The following is a 22964-nucleotide window of genomic DNA, read 5'->3' on the forward strand; positions in this document are numbered from 1 at the left end:
TGGTCTTTTCATATGCCCCAGATTTCCTGGATGTTCTGTATCAGGAGCTTTTTAGATTTAACATTGTCTTTGACTGATATATCAGTTTTTCAATCGTATCTTCTACCCATGAGATTCTCTCTTCCTTCTCTTTAATATGTTGGTGATGCTTGTGTCTGTAGTTCCCGTCCTCTTCCCTAAGTTTTCCATCTCCAGAATTGTCTCTGATTCTGTTTTCTCTATTGAGTCTATTTCCATTTTTAGGTCTTGAACAGTTTTACTCATTTCCTTCTCCTGTTTGTAGTTTCCTGTATTTCTTTAATTTCCTTAAGAGATTTGTTCAGTTCTTTCACCTGTTTGACTCTTTTCCTGTGCTACTTTGAGAACTTTATTTTCATAGTTTAAGGCCTCTAGCATTTTCATAACCTCACATTTGAAATCCTTTACTCGCTTCAGGTGTGATAGTATCTCCAGGGCTTGCTATGACGGAACAGCTAGTCCCCAGTGGTGTCATATGGCCCTGACATCGTTGCTTGTGTTCTGTCACTGGACTCTCGCCATCTCGTTGACTGTGTAGTGAGCTGGCCTGGTATGGGTTCACTGTGACCAGGTGGGCCAGGCAGATGGGGAACAGGTGGGAAGTTCTCCAAGCTGAAAGCTCTTCCGGTGCCACACAGGTCTCCTCAGGATAGGAGACAATGGGGCTTGGGTTCCACACCCAGTTCACTTCTGCTAGGTTGGCTGTCTCTTCTGGGTTCTCTGTCTGTGACCCAAGTGAGTCTGGTAGATGGGGAGCAGGTGGAAAGATCTCAAAGCCAAAATCTTTTACTCAAATACTTCTAATAATATAGAACGCCATGGTTCTAATGATAATAATAACAGCAGTGATTTGATTTATTAAGAAACTGAGCGTGTGTCCTCTTAGTCACGATAATCTAAGTTTTATGCATTATTTCATGGAGTTTAAATAAGCAGTATAATAAGTCAGGCCTTACTGGTGATGGAACTAGAGATTATGGTAAAATTAAAACTCTCGTAGCCATGCTACTGCAAAGTCAGTGGTACTAACGAAGACTGTACACTGCTTTATCTAAGTCCCGAGTCCTGAAGGAGCATTTTTACTCTCATCCTTTAAGTCAGAAATTTTCTTCCCCAAAGAATTTTCCTGATCCCTATCTTGATGGCTCTCCTCTCCATTGCCCTGGAGGCTGCACTGGATGCTCCTTTTCTTGTTTTTATTTTTTTCTTTAAAAATTTTAATTGCCCAAAATCTGATAGATATAAATTTGATAATATTTACAACCCAATTATACTTTTGTCTTCTTTCTATGTCCCTAAGGCAGACTTCTATAGAACTACTTTTCGTGCTATTTAAAACACAAAACAAAAAAAAAAACACTGCTTTTCATCCTGATCTTTGCTCTAGAGCCTAACAAATTCAAACACTGGTAGTAATTCCTTTTTTAATTTTCTTAGCACACAAATAAAATTACACAGTGTGTGATACATAGCTAAAACCAACTGAAGCAAGCTGAATATTGTGGAGCATTCCATAGGAGTACATTTTCAAAATGACACCTTTGTAACAAAATAGAAGCCATAAAGTTCACAGATCATACAATTTATCATGGGAAAAGTCTCTCAGGCTTCCCATGAAACTGTTCTCATTTTGTTATTTTATTTTCAAGATTTGCAATCTATAGAAAAGGCTGAACACGACTTGATAATTCAATGAATGTTATTAAAAGTCCTTAGGAGAGACCAACACTGAAGTAGGAAAATTATTCCTTTAAAAAATTATATAAGTTAAAAGGAAAACCAAAATAAACCTGTAAGTTGCTTGGAATGATTAATATAATTACTTTTTCAATTCTTTATTAATTATACTTTACTCACTTTGTATCCCCCGTGTGGTTCCCTCCCTCCTCCTGTCCCAATCCCTTCTTTCCTCCACCCTCTGCATGCATGCCCCTCCCCAAGTCCACTGATAGGGGAGGTCTTCTTTCCTTCCTTCTGACCCTAGTCAATTAGGTCTCATCAGGAATGGCTGCATTGTCTTCTTCTGTGGCCTGGTAATGCTGCTTCCCCCTCAGGGGGAGGTAATTAAAGAGCAGGCCAATCAGTTCATGTCAGAGACAGTCCCTGTTCCTATTACAATGGAACCCACTTGGATATTGAACTGCCATGGGCTACATCTGTGCAGGGGTCTTAAGTTATCTCCATGCATAGGCCTTGGTTGGAGTATCAGTCTCAGGAAAGACCCCTGTGCTCAGATTTTTGGTTCTGTTATTCTCCTTGTGGAGTTCCTGTCCTCTCCAGATCTTACTATTTCCCACTTCTTTCATAAGATTCCCTGCACTCTGCCCAAAGGTTGCCCATAAGTCTCAGCATCTGCATTGATAGTCTGCAGGGCAGAGCCTTTCAGAGGTCCTCTGTGTCAGGCTCCTGACTTGTTCCCTCTTTTCTCCTTCTTCTCATGTCCATCCTCTTTGCCTTTCTGGATAGGAATTGAGCATTTTATCAAGAGTCCTCCCTCTTGATTAGTTTCTTTAGGTGTACAGATTTTAGTAGGTTTATCCTATATTATATGTCTATATGAGTGAGTGTATACCGTATGCATCTTTCTGCTTCTGGGATAGCTCAATCAGGATGATCTTTTAATTTCTTGAGCCCCAATGATACTTAGAATTTGCCCTGTAAACAGGTGATATTAATACTACTGAACCCAAAGAAAAAGAAAAGTTTTAGTTATAAATAGCATTTTAAGAAGAGAAGAATTATGTAAGATTTTGTTTCCATTCACAATGTTTAAATTTGAAATATTTTATTACTTTAGTTATACTATAATAAACTGGCCTGCTAAAGAGATATTGATAATTTGCCATGATTTTCTCCTATTAAATCTTTAGAAGAGGAAGTTTTAACAAAAGTAATTGTATCCATGATGACAAGAAAGCATTGCATTCCAGTGTAAGCAGGTAACTAACATAAAGTAGGATTTTTCAGTTTACAGTTATAATGTTTATGGACTGAGAAGATGGCTCAGCAGGTCAAGGCACTTGCTGCCCAGCCTGGCACCTAAGGTAGATCTCTGGAACCCACCTAAAGGTGCAAAAGAGAACTGATTCCATAAAGCTGTCCTCTGACCTCCACACGAGCTCTGTAACATGCACTTCCAAATACACACAAGTAACACGCACACACGCTTAATAATGATGATGATGATGACAATGACAATGTTCAGGCAAAGTTTATTATGCCCATTTGGTTGGCAAATTTTTCATTAATGATTAATGTAAATTAAAGAAGCTATGCAAAAGTACTGAGTATAGTGACTATAAATATAATAAAAATGTATTAAATGTTATTTTTATCTTATACATCTCAAAATTTAGGATTTTTCCATTATGACAATATACATAACTTTTATAACTCCAACTAAAGGTTAACTTTCCAATTTCAGAATGTCAGATACTAAGTTTGGAGAGATCTGGCTATATCTCATAAGAAATAGCACCAGATGTATAGATATAGCTTAATAAATATGCTACCAGTATTATAAACAGCCCAAGAGTCCTCAATTATTAGAATTAATACATATGATGCTAATATAAATATAATTAAAATGAATTGTTATTTTCAAAATTCATAATCAACAAATGATGTTATTTATTTAGAGAATTAATCATTTATAAGTTTATAAAAATATAACCTATTGCTAAAAATTATCTGCTTTCCTTCTCCTATCCCTTAGATAGATGAGTATTCACAAAGCACCACATACCTGTTCCTGCAGGTTTTGTACTCTACTTTAAGAATTGGTTTACAAGACTCAGACTTTCGTCCTTCTCTTTGACTTTTTCCTAATGAAAGAAAAAAAGCATTAAATCTAATTTAAGTTATATTGATCCATGAGAATTTTTAAAATTTCAATTAAGAAATATAAACATGGAATAATAATAATATAATTTTAAAAAAGAAATCTACAAGCCTCTAGGGATGATTCATGTAGCTTTCTGCACTGCAATAATAATTCTTGAGCAGCTTATACTTTAACAGGTAATATAAATGCAACTGAACCCAAAGATTCAAGCACAGTTTTAATTGTAGATTTCATAAGAGAATAGCACAAGTAATATTTTATATTTCCTTCATGACAAATTTGGAATAATTTTATTACTTTAGATATACTATATTATTAAACTGGTGACTTTTATGAGTTAATGCAAAGTACAACAAAAGTACCTGAACTTGATATAAATTTTTGCATTCTAATATTTTACTAAACTCATAAACTGTAAAATCATAACAAGGGAATGTTATATAATGAATTAAATTGCTTATGAAAGTATTCAGCTTTTGCTGCTTTGCATTTTTTTAAATATGCAAAAAATGCAGTTTCCTTCAAAGTTATTTCAGTTACTTATGTTCATAAAATAAACTTTAGGACTGACGACACATACATGCATAAAGAAATATATTATTATTAAAATCTATTATTTATAACTGTTATTCTAACAGTCAGGAGGCTGAGGCAGAAGACTTTAGAGTTTAAATCCAGCATAGGTTACATAAGATTCTGTTTCCCTTCCCTCCTCAAGAATAAAAAAACAAGAAAAAGAATAAGATCTATATCATGTTCAATATTTTATCTGCAATAGAAACAAACTTTCATATTGCAGAAAGTCTTGTGATGTAAAGCATACAATGGACTTACAAAATCATTCAATATAATTTTAAAATGTTTTGGATTGAATGATTGATGATTGATTGGTTGATGATTGATTTACTGTGTGTAGAGGGGACACATATGTGCTAGTACACATACAGAGATCAGAGAATGATCAACTCTCTTTTCACCATGTAGGTCTCAGGCATTGAACTCAGGTTGTAATGCACAATTAACGTTCAATGTAAAATTAATGTAAAGTAATTTAATTAATGTAAAATTAATGTTCAGGCTTAAAGGGACCACACATGTGGGTTTGGACTTGTAAAGACAATACTGGACAAAATTTCATTATTTTGTGTTTCCCTTGGAGGTATCTTTTTCATCCATTTTATTAATCCTATATGTAGAATTGTACACAATATGAATTTGAGGGGATTTTGTCTTTGCACTTTTAATTTCTGCATTTTCCTATGTAATTTCTCATTTCAAACTTTTTGTTCTATGCATTGATTAGCTTAGCTAAAGACAATGTCTGTTGTCTTTACTTATTTCATAATTTCATTATAACAATGTCTGTTTTATTTTTTCTTCTATGGTTTTGTTTTTACTACCATTAACTTCTATGATATATGTGTGATTTGATTCTTCCTTGTTATTTTATTCTATTATAATTTTTTTGTTTTGTTGGGTTATTATTTTTAGAGTTTGAATAAATATTTCTCTTTAGGTTTTTCCAAAATATTTTAGTACAAAAAATATTAAAAGTTACAAGTTTTCCTCTAATAATTATCTTTAATGAATTTCCTAGTTTGAGTACATAGTATTTTATATATTATACAATTTTGTTCCAATTTCTTCTTTAAATGTTATTTTTAAGTACACATATAAAGTTTGTATACAGTTCCTTATAACATTTACTTAAGTTAACTATATTTTATTTCACTGCCAACTAAAAATGCTTTACTACTCCGTTTTATAAAATTTAAGATTTTCTTGGTAATTTAAATGACCAATTAATAAAAAAATCCAAATGTGTTTGACAAGCTGTAGCATAATCTTGTCTTTCTTTTACTGAAACTTAATCATCTGACCATATTTATCTATAAAAAGTCTGTAAGTAGTTAAGGTAATGAATTGTATACTTTATGTATTTTACTACAATTTTTTTAAAAAAAGGCTGGGCATGGTGGCTCATATCTGTAATGACAGCATCTGAGAGATGGAGGCAGGAAGACTCCTAATTTTAGGTTAGCCTGTCTCAGAAAACAAAATAACCAAACAAACCAACACCTTCTCCCACAAGAGTGCATTTCTTTTTAAAGCATAGTTGTCCCCTTTCATATGACTCCCTTTTGTCAGGATTTTCAGGACTGGCTGCAAAGTCCTCCTCTGTGGCCTAACAGTCATATGAAAGGGGAGGAGGTCCTCCCCTATCAGTGGATTTGGAAAGGGGCAGGGAGGAGATGAGGGAGGGAGGGTGGGATTGGGGAGGGAATGAGAAATACAGCTGGGATACAGAATTAACAAAATGTAACTAATGAGAAAAATAAAATTATAGAAAAAAAAGCATAGTTGTCTGATTATTTGACTGGCTCTTTGGTCTCCCCACCCCCGAAGGGAGGAGCAGTCCTGTTAGGTCACAGAGGAGGGCTTTGCAGCCAGTCCTGAAGATACCTGATAAAACAGTATCAGATGAATGGGGAGGAGGTCCCCCCCATCAGTGGACTTGGAAAGGGGCACGGTGGAGATGAGGGAGGGAGGGAGGGAGGGACTGGGAGGGAATGAGGGATCGGGACACGGCTGGGATACAGAGTTAATAAAATGTAACTGATAAAAAAAATAAAAATAAAAATAAAAAGATTTGTAGTTTATCTATTCATGGTAGAAAAATTTGATTCTTAGAAAACAATGAAGTACTTCCATATAGATTTAGAAGACAGATGGTTATAAAGGAGTGGGGCAAGAGTATAAAATATATTCTAGAGTATAAATGACATATCACATTTATATTATGTAGCTTCATGGACATGAAGTTTTACATTGCTATCTTTAACAGATGTTTATACTATACATCCTAAGTAACCAATTAAAAAAATAATAAGGTAGAACCAAACTCTTAGAGGGAGGAGGAAATGTGAGCTATTGTTGTCAATACAGGTCAAGGTGAAGCAGATGATGCTAGCAAAGGTTTTTTTTTTTTTTTAATTTAATTTTATTTATATATTTATTTACTACAATTTATTCACTTTGTATCCCCTTTGCAGCCCCCTCCCTTATCTCCTCCCAGTCCCACCCACCCTCCTTCTTCTCCCTATGAGCTTCCCCTAGTCCCCTGATAGGGAAGGACCTCCTCCTCTTCTAACTGACCCTAGCTTATCAGGTCTCATCAAGGCTGGCTGCAACATCTTCCTCTGTGGCCTGGCAAGGCTGTTCTCCCCCAAGGGGGAAGTGATCAAAGAGCCAGCCACTGAGTTCATGTCAGAGACAGCCCCTATTCCCCTTATTAGGAAACGTACTTGGGAACTGAGTAGCCAATAGGCTTTGAACAGGGGGTCTAGGTCCTCTCCGTGCATGGTCCTTAGTGGAGTATCTGTCTCTGCAGGATCCCCTCAGCCCAGGTATTTTTGCTCTGTTGTTCTCCTTGTGGAGTTTCTGTCCCCTCCAGGTCTCTCTATCTCCCTCTTCTTCTATAAGGATTCTGGCACTGTGCCCAAAGTTTGGCTGAGTCTCAGTATCTCCTTTAATACCCTGGTGGGTAGAGTCTTTCAGAGGTCCCCTGAGGAAGGCTCCTGTCCCATTCCCTGTCTTTTCCTACTTCTTATGTCTATCCTGTTTACCCTACTGAATGAGGCATTTTCCCCAGAGTCCTCCTTGTTGTTTAGCTTCTTTAGAACTGTAGATTTTAGTATGTTTATCCTATATTATATGGCTAATATCCACATATAAGTGAGTATAAATCATAAGTGTCTTTCTGCTTCTGGGATACCTCACTCAGGATGATCTTTTCTAGTTTCCAACATTTGCCTGCAAATTTCATGATTTCCTTGTTTTTAATTGCTGAGTAGTATTCCATTGTGTAAAATGTTTTAATAGGTGACTGTACCTAAGCTCAATGATTAAAGGAAGGTAAAATGCTCAGAATAAATGTCAAAAGTAACTCCTGGAAGAGTTTTAAAAAGCAAAAGGTATTAAGTGGAAAAACTATCTGAAATTAAAAAAAAATCTTAGAGGTTTAATAAAATAAAAACACAGAAGCAAAAAGCAGTTAAATGGATGGTTAATTGGTTGGAACTAATCAGCTTAAAATTTGTAATAAAAATATTGCCAAAAAGAAATACAAAAATAAAGATTCAGATATATGTGCCACAAACGAAAGTTCTAAGAGTTGACCCATATCCCAGAAAGAGAAACAAACATGAAAGTATATTAAAGATAAATGGCATAAAAGTTCCCCACTTTTGTGAAAGTTAAAAGTCTTAACAAGCTTCTTAAATTTATAACAGTAAAAATTAAAAGACAAAACTAAAACAAGTTCAGGCATACTATTGTTAAGTCGCTGCAAATAAAAGATATGAAAGTTGTCTGAAAACAACCAGAAAGAACAAACACATTGTATAGTGCAGATGAAAAGTTCAAAACACTGAGGATTTCTCATTTAGAACATATTGAAACTAGAAGATGATGGGATATCAGTAAAGCAGTTGTTACATTACATAAATTCCCACATAGCAAACACTCAGTTCATGGCCTGACATTGTCAATAAATTTAAATCTAGCAAAACAGTCTTCAAGAATGGAGATAAAAGGTATTGCAAATAAAAGAAGCTCTATAAAATCATTTCATCAGGCCTACATGCAATGCAAATAATGTTTACAAATAAATAAAATTATAGTATTTTGTCTCTTAATTATACTTTTGACCATTTAAAAATTATAATAATATATCTGTGTATCCTATATAATTATAGTATACAGGATAATGAAGGCAGTTTAATAGATCTATGTGGCTACAAGATATCTGTATTTTATATAAAATGTTAAAATGCTAATGCTAAAATAAACTGAGTAGTTAAGTAAATATATTGTGATACTTGCAACTAATGATAAAAATGAAGATAACATGACTATGAATAAATTACTATGTGTTCCTAACAATATTTAAATAACTTGAAAAATGGAAAAGCAAAGAAAAGTAGAAACAACAAAAAACAAATAAGGCATAGACCTAAATCTAGTCTTGTTGGTAGTTACATTTAATGTTAATAGACTAATTATCCTAAGACTGCAGAAACACAGACCTAACATATACTCTCTATAGGAGAGCTAACAGATGTCCATTAGCAGTCTACAACATGAGTGAAGCTAAAACTGGAAGAATTAAGCTGTGAACAGGCAATTCTGTAGTCTCCATAGTTTCCTTTGAAAATGTGTAACTTACCATGTGGAACTGTGGTCTGGAAAGGGCGACTCGGGCTTTTCAGGTTCCATAAAGTCAAGCTACCATCTGAATGGCTGCACATGAATTGTTTGCCCTCGTGATGCCAATCAATTGAATGAATAGCCTGATAAAATAACAACAAAAAAAAAAAGTACAGGGAGAAAGCAGATATATTATATCATCATATATTCCAAAACATTTTTACACAAAATTAATAGACTGATAACATGTTAAAATAATTATTTTTCTGACCCAGACTAAGCTGTCTTTGGCTTCAACCTGTTACAAACCTTCACAAGGCTATCAAAACAGATTTTCTTAAATAAAAACAGTTCTGAAAATATTTTAATAACTTTAGATCCCACAACATTTTATTCTAAATCCTATATCTGTCCTATATCTTACCATCTCTGTTTGAAAAATTATTTACATAGAAATAAAAGTATATAGTTATCAGAAGATAATTTTTTTAGTATCAATTAAGGTAGATAATTAAAACAAAATTTAGCTAGCACCTGAAGGCATTCTATATGACAGATTCCATTATATACATTTTGCATAAAATACAGTATTTAATAAATAAAATTTATTTTTTATTTTATTATTATTTTTCAGTTTCCATATGGTAAAACTGGCCTAGAGACATATAGCCACTTGCTTTTTTTTTTTTTAAGATTTATTTATTCACTTATGTGTGTTTGCATGTACACCTGCACACCAGAAGGGGGAACCAGATTTCATTTTAGATGGTTGTGAGCCATCATGTGGTTGCTGGGAATTGAACCCATGACCTCTGGAAGAACAGCCAGTACTCTTAACCTCTGAGCTATCTCTCTAGCCCTCTATTTGCTTATTAAAGTCACACAAGTCAAAGCCAATCTCCTTGTAAAACACATTCTCAACTGTCCCATAATACTGCCTCAAACATATCCTATACTAATTGATTTAAAGCAAGTGAGATTTCATTTTTAAAATTTTCAAGTTCATCCAATAGTTTTGAATTGGATAATATTTAACAGTAATTACTTCATTTTTTTAGTTGTATTAATTCCTGTGGTAGTAGAATATCTTCCATAAAGTAGATTTTAAAGAAAAGTCTACTAAATTAGTAAGTGTTTAATATGACATTTCCAAATCTTTGGTATTCTCTGTGAATAAATTAATCACCACAATTTATCCATTGTGTTGAATACAAAGAGACAAGAACCAGTGGACAAAAACATCAGAAAAGTGCATAAAAACATCTTTCCTCCCTAAAGAAACTAGAGTGAAGGCCAATATAGGTGAGTATTAATCACAATTATTTTTTAGAACTTTTGGCAAACGTGTGGTTATAAAATTACATAACTGAATTTTTTTTATGTAACCAAGTGTGAAAATGTCACCTGATATGGATAGTATTAGAGTTACAGCTAACTTATGTCTTGACTAATCATTAAACATTAAGGATATAAGATATGAAATTGACCTCAAAACCCAAGATTAAACTGAACATTAAAAACAACATGAATTCCTGGACTTGTGGGTTTCATTTCTATGTACACCTTTTCTTTAAAAAAATTATTAATTATTTATTACAATTTATTCACTTTGTCCTTGTCTCCTCCCAATCCCTCCCCTAAGAGGTTATCTCCCTTCCTCTTCTCCTATTCCCCTCCCCTAGTCCAGTGATAGAGGAGGCCCTCCTCCTCTTCTATCTGATCCTAGCCTATCAGGTCTCATCAGGACTGTCTGTATTGCCTTCTTCTGTGGCCTGGCAAGGCTGGACCCCCAGGGGGATGTGATCAGAGAGCCTGCCACTGAGTTCATGCTAGAGAAAGTCCCTGCTCCCCTTACTAGGGAACTCACTTGGAAACTGAGTCTATGGGCTACATCTGAGCAGGGGTTTTAGGTTATCTCCATGCATGGTCCTTGGTTGGGGTATCAGTCTCTGCAGGGACCCCAAGAGCCCAGTTATTTTTGGCTCTGTTGGTCTCCTTTTGAAGCTCCTGTCCCCTCCAGGTCTTTCTATCTCCCCGTTCTTTCATAAAATTTCAGTCCTAGGCATATATCCAAAATATGTTCAACTATACAACAAGGACATTTGCTCAACCATGTTCATAGCAGCTCTATTTGTAATAACCAGAATCTGAAAACAACCTAGATATCCCTCATTGGAGGAATGGATACAGAAATTGTGGTACGTTTACACAGTGGAATACTATTCAGCTATTAAAAACAAGGAAATCATGAAATATGCAGGCAAATGGTGGGAACTAGAAAAGATAATCTTGAGTGAAGTAAACCAGAATCAGAAAGACACACATGATATATACTCACTCATAAGTGGTTATTAGACATATAATATAGGATAAACATACTAAAAATCTATAGTCCTAAAGAAGCTAAACAACAAGACCCTAAGGAAGATGCTCAGTCCTCATTCAGAAGGGCAAATGTGATAAGACAGGGAGCAGGTAGGACAAGAGCCTACCACAGACTGCCTCTGAAAGACTCAACTGATCAAGTTATCAAAGTAGAGGCTGAGTCTCATAGCCAAACTTTGGGCAAAAACTTTTTTCTTAATCAGTCTCCAACAAAGGCATTTAGAGAGAAAACATTCTTCACTGTCTTCTCTAATTCTTTTCTCTTCTGCTGGTAGTTCAAACACTTTGTTAACTTTCCTGAACCTCAGTCAATTTAAAATTCTTAAAATTACTTGGTGAGCAAAAAGCAAAGGATAAAGAAGCAGCCAGACCCATAGCTTCATCCTAACCCTTTAAATCCTACCCATTAGAGAGGATAGGAAAAAAAAAAAGACAGCTACCACTATAAATGAAGTATGATTATATTAAATAGAGCAGTCATGTAAACACAGCCTGGCTTTAGACAGAGATCAAGATGTAGGATTGTGTGTAACTAAGGAGTTGGCAATGGAACCGATGGCAGGTGCTTGACTTCATTATTTAATTACATCACGTTCTTTTCACAGGGGCTTATTAAAAAGCAAATATCAACCAACCAATAAAAGAAAAAATAGAGGGCATAAAAGAATTAAGGAAAATTTTGTCAACTGTGACTTTTTAAAAACAAAAATTTAAAAACTATATAGCAATCTGATAAAAGGAAATACGCAGTTCTCCCATGGATTTAAATATTTCTCTCATGCCAAACTGAAAGATTTCTCTGAGATTATAAAGGTATATCAATATAAAGAGACAAACAAACAAAACACAACATGGCTACTATAGAAGAAATCCTTTTTCTTTCTTTCTTTCTTGAGAATATTTCTACTCTCTAGTCTAGGGTGGCCTGAAACTTACTATGTAAACCAGATTGGCTTTGAACTTGTGATAATCCTTCTGCCTCACCTTCCCAAAAGCTGGAAGTAGAGCCATAGCCTACAACACATAGCTGGAAATCATTTTCCCAGCCAAATATATCTCAATAGAATATTGAATGGACTAGGGGATAGGGATAGGAAAGGAAGAGGAAGAGAGGATGCATCTGGGAGGAGATGAGGGAAGGGGGCTATAGCCAGGATATGAAGTGAATAAATTATAAATAATAATAATAACTACATATATAATATTGGACTTCTAAACAAAAAAAATCAATTCATCTGTGACTATTTATCAAGGGCCACTTAGATAGTTCAAATAGCTTTTGGTGCCTAAGGAACTAGTAGGATTCCGATATACAAAAGAGACAAGAAAAGAGTTCATATTTTTTGGTTTTGTTGCTCTCCTTGTGGAGCTCCTGTCCTCTCCAGATCTTACTATTTCCCACTTCTTTCATAAGATTCCCTGCATTCTGTCCAAAGTTTGGCCATAAGTCTCAGCATCTGCTTTGATAGTCTGCAGGGCAGAGGCTTTCAGAGGTCCTCTGTGGGAGATTCCTAACTTGTTTCCTGTTTTCTTCTTCTGATGTCCATCCTCTTTGCCTTTCAGGATGGGTATTGAGCATGTTAGCCACAGTCCTCCCTCTTGATTAGTTTCTTTAGGTGTACAGATTTTAGTAGGTTTATCCTATATTATGTCTATATGCGTGAGTTATACCATGTGTGTCTTTCTGCTTCTGGGATAGCTCACTCAGGGTGATCCTTTCCAGTTCTCACCATTTACCTGCAAATTTCATGATTTCCTTGTTTTTCATTGTTGAGTATTATTCCATTGCATAGATGTACCATAATTTCTGTATCTGGGGGTCTTTCCTGAGACTCATACTCCAACCAAGTACCATGTGGGGAGATAACCTGGAATCCCTGCACAGATGTAGCCCATGGCAGTTCAGTGTCCAAGTGGGTTCCATAGTAATGGGAACAGGGACTGCCTCTGACATGATCTGATTGGCCTGCTCTTTGATCACCTCCCCCTAAGAAGGGAGCAGCCTTACCAGGCCACAGAGGAAGACAATGCAGCCACTCCTGATGAGACATAACAGACTAGGATCAGAAGGAAGGAAAAGAAACCCAACCCTACCAGTGGTCTTGGGGAGGGGCATGCATGGAGAAAGGAGAGGAAGGGAGGAATTGGGAGGGGCAGAGGGAGGAAACTAGAGAGGGGATACAAAGTAAATAAAGTGTAATTAACAAAAAAATAAAAAGAGTTCATATTAAGAAAACAAATAACAGTAGTAAAATCTTTAAGGTAAGGAGTAGACTATATCATTAGTAGATAATGAATAACATGTTCCAAATGTGCTGTTTAGCAAGATGCAGTGAATTATACTTACAACAAAACAAACAAAAACAAAAATCCAAGCACCACAGCTTTAGTTTTTTTAAATTTAATTTTCTTTACATGTTTAATTATTACAGTTTATTCACTTTGTATCCTGGCTGCAGCCATCCCTCGTCTCCTCCCAGTCCTGCCCTCCCTCTTCTCGCCCTATGCCTTTTCCCTAGTCCCCTGGTAGGGCAAGTCCTCCTCTCCTGCTATCTGACCCTGGTAGTTTTTATATCCAGATCCTGTTAACAAGCACAGAGCCATTTGAAGGTTCTGATGTACAGAATCATGTGATCTGATTGTACTTTTAAAAGAAAATCTTTGTTAGTGAAGAATGTGCAGAAAAGTAGATGTTAAGAGACTCCCAGAACCAGTCAGGCCAACTCAGGTATTTCGTATAGAAATGATGGCAAAGAGTAAATGAGATAATGGTAGTAATAATAAAGACAAATTCAAAAGGCCTATGAAAGCCGATTGCATATGATACATTAAAAAAAGAAGAGTTAAATGACACCCTTTCTACGGACATTCTAAACTGATCTTGAAAATAAAAGAACACAGAAAGTGGTATAAATAATCAACTATAAATTCAGTTCTGATGATACTTATTTTAGATTTATCTATTAAATTGCTAGATACTAAATATAAAGCTCATGAGTAAGGTATCAGGAAGACACACATAGTATATACTCACTCATAAATGGATATTAGATACACAATATAAGATAAACATACTAAAATCTGTATACCTAAAGAAGCTAAGCAAGAAGGAGGACCCTGGGTAAGATCATCAATCCTCATTCAGAAAGACAAATGGGATAGACATCAAAAAAGGGAGAAAACAGGGAAGAGGCAGGAGCCTACCACCCAGAGGGCCTCTGAAAGACTCTATTCAGCAGGGTATCAAAGCAGATACTGAGACTCATAGCCAAACTTTGGGCAGAGTGCAGGGAATCTTATGAAAGAAGAGAGAGATAGAAAGACCTGGAGGGGACAGGAGCTCCACAAAGTGAGTAACAGAACCAAAAAACAAACAAACAAACAAACAAAAAACCCTGGGCCCAGGGGGTCTTTTCTTAGACTGATACTCCAACCAAAAACCATTCATGGAGATAACCTAGAACCCCTGCACAGATATAGTCCATGGTAGCTCAATCTCCAAGGGACTGTCTCTGACATGAACTCAGTGGCTGGCTCTTTGATCACCTTCTCCTGAGGGGTAAGCAGCCTTCCAGGCCACTGAGGAAGACAACGTAGCCAGTCCTGATTAGACCTGATAGGCTAGGGTCAGATGGAAGGGTAGGAGGACCTCCCCTATCATTGGACTTGGGGAAGGGCATGGGAGGAGAAGAGGGAGGAGAAGAGGGAGGGAGGGCAGGATTGCGAGGGAATGAGAAAGTGGGCAACAACTGGGATACATAATGAATAAATTGTAAAATAAATAAATAAATAAATAAATAAATAATAAATAGAAGAGAGGGGTAAAGGCTAGGGATTTTTATTTGTACTAAGTTTGAAGCTTGTACTGGTAGTATTAGAAATGAGAGCTGTTCTTTGGTCTCCCCACCCCCGAAGGGAGGAGCAGTCCTGTTAGGCCACAGAGGAGGGCTTTGCAGCCAGTCCTGAAGATACCTGATAAAACAGGATCAGATGAATGGGAAGGAGGTCCCCCCTATCAGTGGAAAGGGGCACGGTGGAGATGAGGGAGGGAGGGACTGGGAGGGAATGAGGGATCGGGACACGGCTGGGATACAGAGTTAATAAAATGTAACTGATAAAAAAAAATAAAAATAAAAATAAAAAAAAAAGAAATGAGAGCTGTTACAGACAGACACAAATTAGAGAATGTAACAACAGACAAATATGTTTTTGAGATGGAGGGCCTCACAACACTGTTCAGCTAGCCTCAAACTAGTGACTCTGCCTCTGTCTCTCAAACACCTACTTTTTGACAGTGTACCAGACTGGAGTACCTATAATTTAAATGAATTGGAAATGGAGAAAAGAGGTATAGTAAATGAGATAGGTATTTTAAGAATGGGCTTTGAAAAATTACAGAAGAGCCCATTGTGTGTAGTACTAAGAAGAGGACCGGTGATTTATAAATCATCATAGAAACCTATTAAAGATAGTTTCTAGGTATAACAAAGTGTTAAGAAATTTGAAAAGTAAACTGAAGTTTAAGACTACCTCTATTAGTATGACAAGACCTAAAAATTTGTAGTGTAGCAGACAAATACGTAAGATCATTTATTTATGTGCATATACAACATAAGTCACCTAGAACCCCTGCACAGATGTAGCCCATGGCAGTTCAGTGTCCAAGTGGGTTCCATAGTAATAGGAAGAGGGACTACCTCTGACATAAATTGATTGACCTGCTCTTTGATCACATCCCCCTGATTGGGGGGGGGAGCAGCCTTACCAGGCCACAGAAGATGACAGTGCAGCCACTCCTGATGTGATCTGATAGACTAAGATCAGAAGGAAGGAGAGGGGGACCTCCCCTATCAGTGGACTTGGGGAGGAGCATGCGTAAAGAAGGGAGAGGGAAGGTGGAATTAGGAGGGGAGGAGGGGGGCTTATGGGGGATACAAAGTGAATAAAGTGTAATTAATAAAATTAAATTAAAAAAAGAAAAACAAAACAAAAAAATGTAAGTCTAGATGTTAAGTAATCCCTATGTATAAATTAGGTATATGATGATTGTCTATTAACTCAGAATATTTTAGCCTTTACTTAAAAGTTCAATTTCGAGATCAGAAGATGGTGGCAGCTAGTGTGCAGCTTAGCTGAAGGGGAGAGGACCCGCAACTCGGAAATTGGTGAGTGAAGGGGCTGATCAACCCAGAACAGAGTTATCTAGACTTCCAAGAAGAAAGAGACTAACCATGATCTGAGTCCTTCTAGAATCAGGTCATGGCAGACTCCTCCGGGGGGAGACACCCCGGAGGTGATCCCCAGGCACTTCCCGGCACCCAAAACCCTACTCCCTCTTCGGAGGAGGCAGGAGGCGCCCAGCAGAATCTGCCACAGACCACAGTGTCTGTACCCCAGCCCCAGTGAAAGCTGCAGCTCCCACCAAAAAAAAAAAAAAAAAAAAAACCTGAGATGGTGGCTGAGAAAACCCAATCCTCTTGGGCACTCCCCCAAGAACCAGAATGCTGCCATAACCCTGTCCCAGCGGAGCAGAAGGATAGAGAGGCACACAGAGGCTTCACAGTGCCCCGACCCCAGTACTGCCAGCTGCTCCTAGCAAACAAACTTCAGCTCGGGACCTGGGACTGTGGTCATTCAACACGTCCTGAGACTCTCCCAGGTCCAGTGCAATAAGGTCTAGCACCAAGTCCTAGCACCGGCAGGCCCCCCAACGCCTGGCAGAGGAACCCCGGCTCAGGATTGGGACTGAGAAGTCCCAACCCCTCCTGACACTCCCCTGAGAGCACAACCATAAGCTTGCCCTAGTGGAGGGGAAGGTCAGAGGGGAAGGACAGAGAGGCGCCTGCCATGGGACACAGCACCCCCTCTCCAGCCCACCCAGTGGCCCCTGGCAGAGAAACCTGAGTTCTGGATCTGAGGACATTCAACCCTACCTGGTACTCTTCCAGAATTGGCAAACATAGGTTCTACCACCAGGCTGCTTCTGGCAGAGAGATCTGGGCCTGGGATCTGGGATTGAGAACACTCAACCCAACTCTTTCCCCCGCCACCCCGGGACCAGCCAACATAGCCCCTCCTGGCAGAGGGGAAGGACAGAGAGGCGGTACTCAGGAAAGGTGGACACTGAGTCCTGCTACTACAGTGCCACAGAGCTGACTGTTAGCCTACCGGCGCATTTTCCACAGCAGGACAAATCAGAGAGTAGAGAGCAAGGGGAACCCCTGTGCATTCCAACATAGAAGAGTAAGTGAGCCTTCTAGGGAGAGTTTGCCCCAGACCCAGGGCCTCTCCACACAAGCAACCAGACGAGATCCCTGCCACCTACACCCCTAGTGTGGGCATCATAGGGATTCTTGGGATAGGAACCCCAACGCTGAAGCCTCTGCCTTGTGGATCCAGAGTAATCCAGGCAAACAATCCCTGGATCCCAGACAGAACTGCATACTAGTCTGGCCTGTAGGCCACTGCAATAGTCAGAGAATCCGCGCATGCACATTGTGCCCACTAAAAGCGCATGCGAATAGCGCCAGCATCACATTTCTTACTTAGGCAAAACTGAAAACACAACACACACTCCCAAACCAGTGAACTTCTCTCATCTTCCTGAAAAAACAGTCCAGAAAACAGAAAGAGACCATCATAGCCTGAACTACAAACTCAAGGAGTAAACAGTGAGGGTTATAAATAACCAGATAGCTAGAGGCAGACATAAGAACACACCCAACAAAAATCAGGACATAATGACCTCACCAGCAACCCCACAATAAACACTTCAATTCACTAGATATACAAGAAAACGACTTCAAAACTATGTTTCTCCAGCTATTAGAGGTCCATAAAGATGAAATGAACAAAGCCATCAGAGAAATAGCCAAAGAAATTGAGACGAACAAAGAGGAAATAAAAAAGCTCTCAGAGAAATGACCACGAAAATTGAGGCAAACAAAGAGGAAATGAACAAAGTTCTCAAAGAAATGTTCACACAAATGAAGGCAAATAAAGAAGAAATAAACAAAGCTCTCATAGAAATACAGGCAAATACAGCTAAAGAAGTAGAGGCACAATTAGTGATAGAGAGAGAGGAAACTGACAAAAAAATAGAAGCCGTCATTGAGAAGCAGGACTCCACATTCAAACAGATGAAGGAAATGGTTCAAGACATGAAAACAGAATTAGAATCAATAAAGAAAACACAAATAGAGAAAAACCTGGAGCTAGAGAACATAGAGAAAAGAACTACAAAGGTAAGCATCACCAACAGAATACAAGAGATGGAAGAAAGAATCTCAGGAGCCGAACGAAGATACACTTGCAGAAATTGACACTTCTCTCAAAGAAAAAATAAAATCAGAAAAGTTCCAAACACAAAACATCCAAGAAATCAAGGACACCATGAAAAGACAAAATCTAAGAATAATAGGAGTAGAAGAAAGAGAAGACATCAGGCTCAAAGGTCCAGAAAATATTTTCAAGAAAATTTTCCCAACTTAAAGAAAGAGATGTCCATAAACATACAAGAGGCCTACAGAACACCAAGTAGACTAGACCAGAAAAGAAATTCTTCACGTCACATCATAGTCAAAACACTGAACCTACAGAACAAAGAAAAAATGTTAAAAGCAGCAAGGGAAAAAGGCCAAGTAACATATGAAGATAGACCTATCAGAATCACACCAGATTTCTCAACAGAAACTATGAAAGCCAGAAGGGCCTGGACAGAAATCATGCAGTCCTTAAGGGACCACAGATGACAACCTAGACTATTATACCCAGAAAAACTTTCAATCAACATAGACGGAGAATTCAAAATATTCCATGACAAAACCAAATTTAAACAATATCTACATAGTAACCCAGCTCTACAGAAGTTACTAGAAGGGAGACTCCAACCCAAAGAAAACAACTACATCTAAGGAAACAGAGGAAATAGATAACTACAAAAAAAAAAAAAAAAAAAAAAAACAAAAAAAAAACAAAAAAAAAAAAAAAACCAAAAGGATACAAGCAATGAAACTCAGTGATACCACCAACCCCACATCAAAAGAAAGTAACAATTGTTGGTCACTAGTATCTATCAACATAGGCAGACTCAACTACCCAATAAAAAGACACAGACTAACCGAATGGTTGCGGAAACAGGATCCAACATTCTGTTGCATCCAAGAAAGACACCTATGCAACAAAGATAAACACAACCTCAGAGCAAAGGGCTGGAAAAATGTTTTTCAAGCAAATGGTTCCAGAAAACAAGCTGGAGTAGCCATCCTAATATCTAATAAAATAGACTTTCAACCCAAGTTAATCAAAAAAGATAAGGAGGGCCACTATATTCTCATCAAAGGAAAAATCCACCAAGAGGACATCACAATTTTGAATATCTATGCCCCAAATACAAGAGTACCTGCATTCGTAAATGAGACAATATTAAAGCTTAAATCACACATTGATCCTAATACCTCAATAGTGGGAGACTTCAACACTCCACTCTCACCAAGGGACAGATCAACTAGACAGAAAACAAATAGGGAAATAAAAACACTTACAGAGTCCCTAAATCAAATGGACCTAATAGACATCTACAGATCTCTTCATCCAAACTCAAAAGAGTATACCCTCTTTTCAGCACCACATGGAACCTTCTCCAAAATAGACCATATACTTGGTCATAAAGCAAGCCTCACAGATACAAAAAGATTGAAATAATCCCTTGTATTCTGTCTGACCACCATGGACTAAAGCTGGACCTCAACAACAACAGAAATAACAAAAAGCCGACACACACATGGAAACTGAACAACTTACTACTCAATGACAACTGGGTTAAGGAAGAAATAAAGAAAGAAATTAAAGACTTCCTAGAATTCAATAAAAATGAAGGCAGAACATTCCCAAATTTATGGGACACATTGAAAGCAGTGCTCAGAGGAAAATTTATAGCATTAAGTGTTTTCAAGAAGAAATTTGTAACATCACATACAAGCACCTTAATGGCCCAACTGAAAACCCTAGAAAAAAAAGAAGCAGATACACCCAAGAGGAACAGACGGCTGGAAATAATCAAACTCAGGGCTGAAATCAATCAATTAGAAACAAATAAAACTATCCAAAGAATCAATGAAACAAAAAGCTGGTTTTTTGAGAAAATCAACAAGATAGACAAACCCTTAGCCAAACTAACTAAAAAGCAGAGAGAATATATATAAATCAGCAAAATCAGAAATGAAAAGGGTGACATAACTATAGACACTGAGGAAATCCAAACAATCATTAGGTCATACTACAAAAGCCTATATACCAGAAAATTTGAAAATCTAAATGAAATGGACAATTTTCTTGATAGATTCCATCTTCCAATATTAAGTCAAGATCAGGTAGAAAAATTGAATAGCCCTATATCCCCCAAGGAAATTGAAGCAGTCATTAACAGTCTCCCCTCCAAAAAAAGCCCTGGGCCAGATGGTTTCAGCGCAGAATTCTACCAGACCTTCAAAGAAGTGCTAACACCAATTCTCCTCAAACTATTCCACAAAATAGAAACAGAAGGTACATTACCAAACTCATTCTAAGAAGCAACAGTCACCTTAATACCTAAACCACACAAAGACCCAACAAAAAAAGAGAACTTCAGGCCTATCTCTCTTATGAACATTGACACAAAAATACTCAATAAAATACTTGCAAACCAAATCCAAGAACACATCAAAGATATCATCCACCATGACCAAGTAGGCTTCATCCCAGGCATGCAAGGGTGGTTCAACATACAGAAATCCATCAATGTAATCCACCACATAAACAAACTGAAGGAGAAAAACCACATGATCATCTCCTTAGATGCCGAAAAAGCATTTGACAAAGTCCAACACCCATTCATGATTAAAGTCTTGGAGAGATCAGGGATACAAGGCACACACTTAAACATAGTAAAGGCAATACACAGTAAGCCTATAGCCAACATCAAACTCAATGGAGAGAAACTTAAATCAATCCCACTGAAATCAGGGACAAGACAAGGCTCCCCACTCTCTCCATATCTCTTCAACATAGTACTTGAAGTCCTAGCCAGAGCAATAAGACAACTAAAGGAGATCAAGGGGATACAAATCAGAAAGGAAGAGGTCAAAGAGTCACTATTTGCAGATGATATGATAGTATACATGAGCAACCCCAAAAATTCAACCAGAGAACTCCTTCAGCTGATAAACACCTTCAGCAAAGTGGCAGGATACAAAATCAACTCAAAAAAATCAGAAGTCCTCCTGTATACCAAAGACAAAAGGGCCGAGAAAGAAATTAGGGAATGAAAACGCTTCACAATAGCCACTAATAACGTCAAGTGACAGTAAATACTTGGGGTGACACTAAACAAGCAAGTGAAAGACCTGTGTGAGAAAAACGTCAAGTCTCTGAAGAAAGAAACTGAAGAAGATATCAGAAGATGGAAAGATCTCCCATGCTCATGGATTGGTAGGATTAACATTGTAAAAATGGCCATCCTGCCAAAAGCAATCTACAGATTCAACGCAATTCCCATCAAAATACCAACTCAATTCTTTACAGACCTTGAAAAAAAGATTCTCAGCTTCATATGGAGAAACAAAAAACCCAGAATCTCCAAAACAATCCTGTACAACAACAGATCATCTGGAGGTATCTCCATCCCTGATCTCAAGCTGTACTACAGGGCAACAGTAATAAAAACTGCATGGTATTGGCATAGAAACAGAAAGGAGGATCAATGGAACCACATAGAAGACCCAGAAATAAATCCACACACCTATGAATACTCGATATTTGACAAAGAAGCCAAATCCATTCAATGGAAAAAAGACAGCATCTTCAACAAATGGTGCTGGACCAACTGGATGTCTACATGCAGAAAAGTGAAAATAGATCCATATTTATCACCCTGCACAAAACTAAAGTCCAAGTAGATCAAAGACCTCAACATAAAACCAGATACTCTAAATCTGTTAGAAGAAAAAGTGGGAAGAGCCTAGAACTCATTGGCACAGGAGACAACTTCCTGAACAAAACACCAACAGCACAGGCTCTAAGAGCAACAATCAATAAATGGGACCTCATGAAACTGAAAAGCTTTTGTAAAGCAAAGGACACTATCATCAAAACAAAACGACTGCCTACAGATTGGGAAAGAATCTTCACCAACCCTTTATCTGACAGAGGGCTAATATCCAGTATATACAAAGAACTAAAGAAGCTGAAAAGCAGCAAACCAAGTAATCCAATTAAAAAATGGGGAACAGAGCTAAACAGAGAATTCTCGACAGAGGAATATCGAATGGCAGAGAAACACTTAAAGAAATGTTCAACCTCATTAGCCATCAGGGAAATGCAAATCAAAACGACCCTGAGATTTCACCTTACACCCATCAGAATGGCCAAGATCAAAAACTCAAGTGACAAAACATGCTGGAGAGGCTGTGGAGAAAGGGGAACCCTCCTCCACTGCTGGTGGGAATGTAAACTGGTACAACCACTTTGGAAG

The 22964-nt window shown here is 37.5% G+C and overlaps 1 protein-coding gene across 9 annotated transcripts in view; it reads right to left on the reverse strand.

Annotated features, from left to right (window-relative positions):
- The window catches only part of Stxbp5l (syntaxin binding protein 5L), a 257234-nt gene that overhangs the window by 138957 nt on the left and 95313 nt on the right, over positions 1 to 22964 (reverse strand). For all 9 annotated transcript variants that reach the window (XM_060370356.1, XM_060370363.1, XM_060370360.1 and 6 more), the window contains exons 9-10: positions 9090 to 9213; positions 3764 to 3842 (exon numbers count right to left, since the gene is read on the reverse strand). In XM_060370356.1, coding sequence (XP_060226339.1) covers positions 3764 to 3842; positions 9090 to 9213 — 203 coding nt within the window. The remainder of the gene's footprint in view (positions 1 to 3763; positions 3843 to 9089; positions 9214 to 22964) is intronic.

The sequence above is a fragment of the Meriones unguiculatus genome, chromosome 17 (assembly GCF_030254825.1).
Source record: "Meriones unguiculatus strain TT.TT164.6M chromosome 17, Bangor_MerUng_6.1, whole genome shotgun sequence".
Classification (NCBI taxonomy): domain Eukaryota; kingdom Metazoa; phylum Chordata; class Mammalia; order Rodentia; family Muridae; genus Meriones; species Meriones unguiculatus.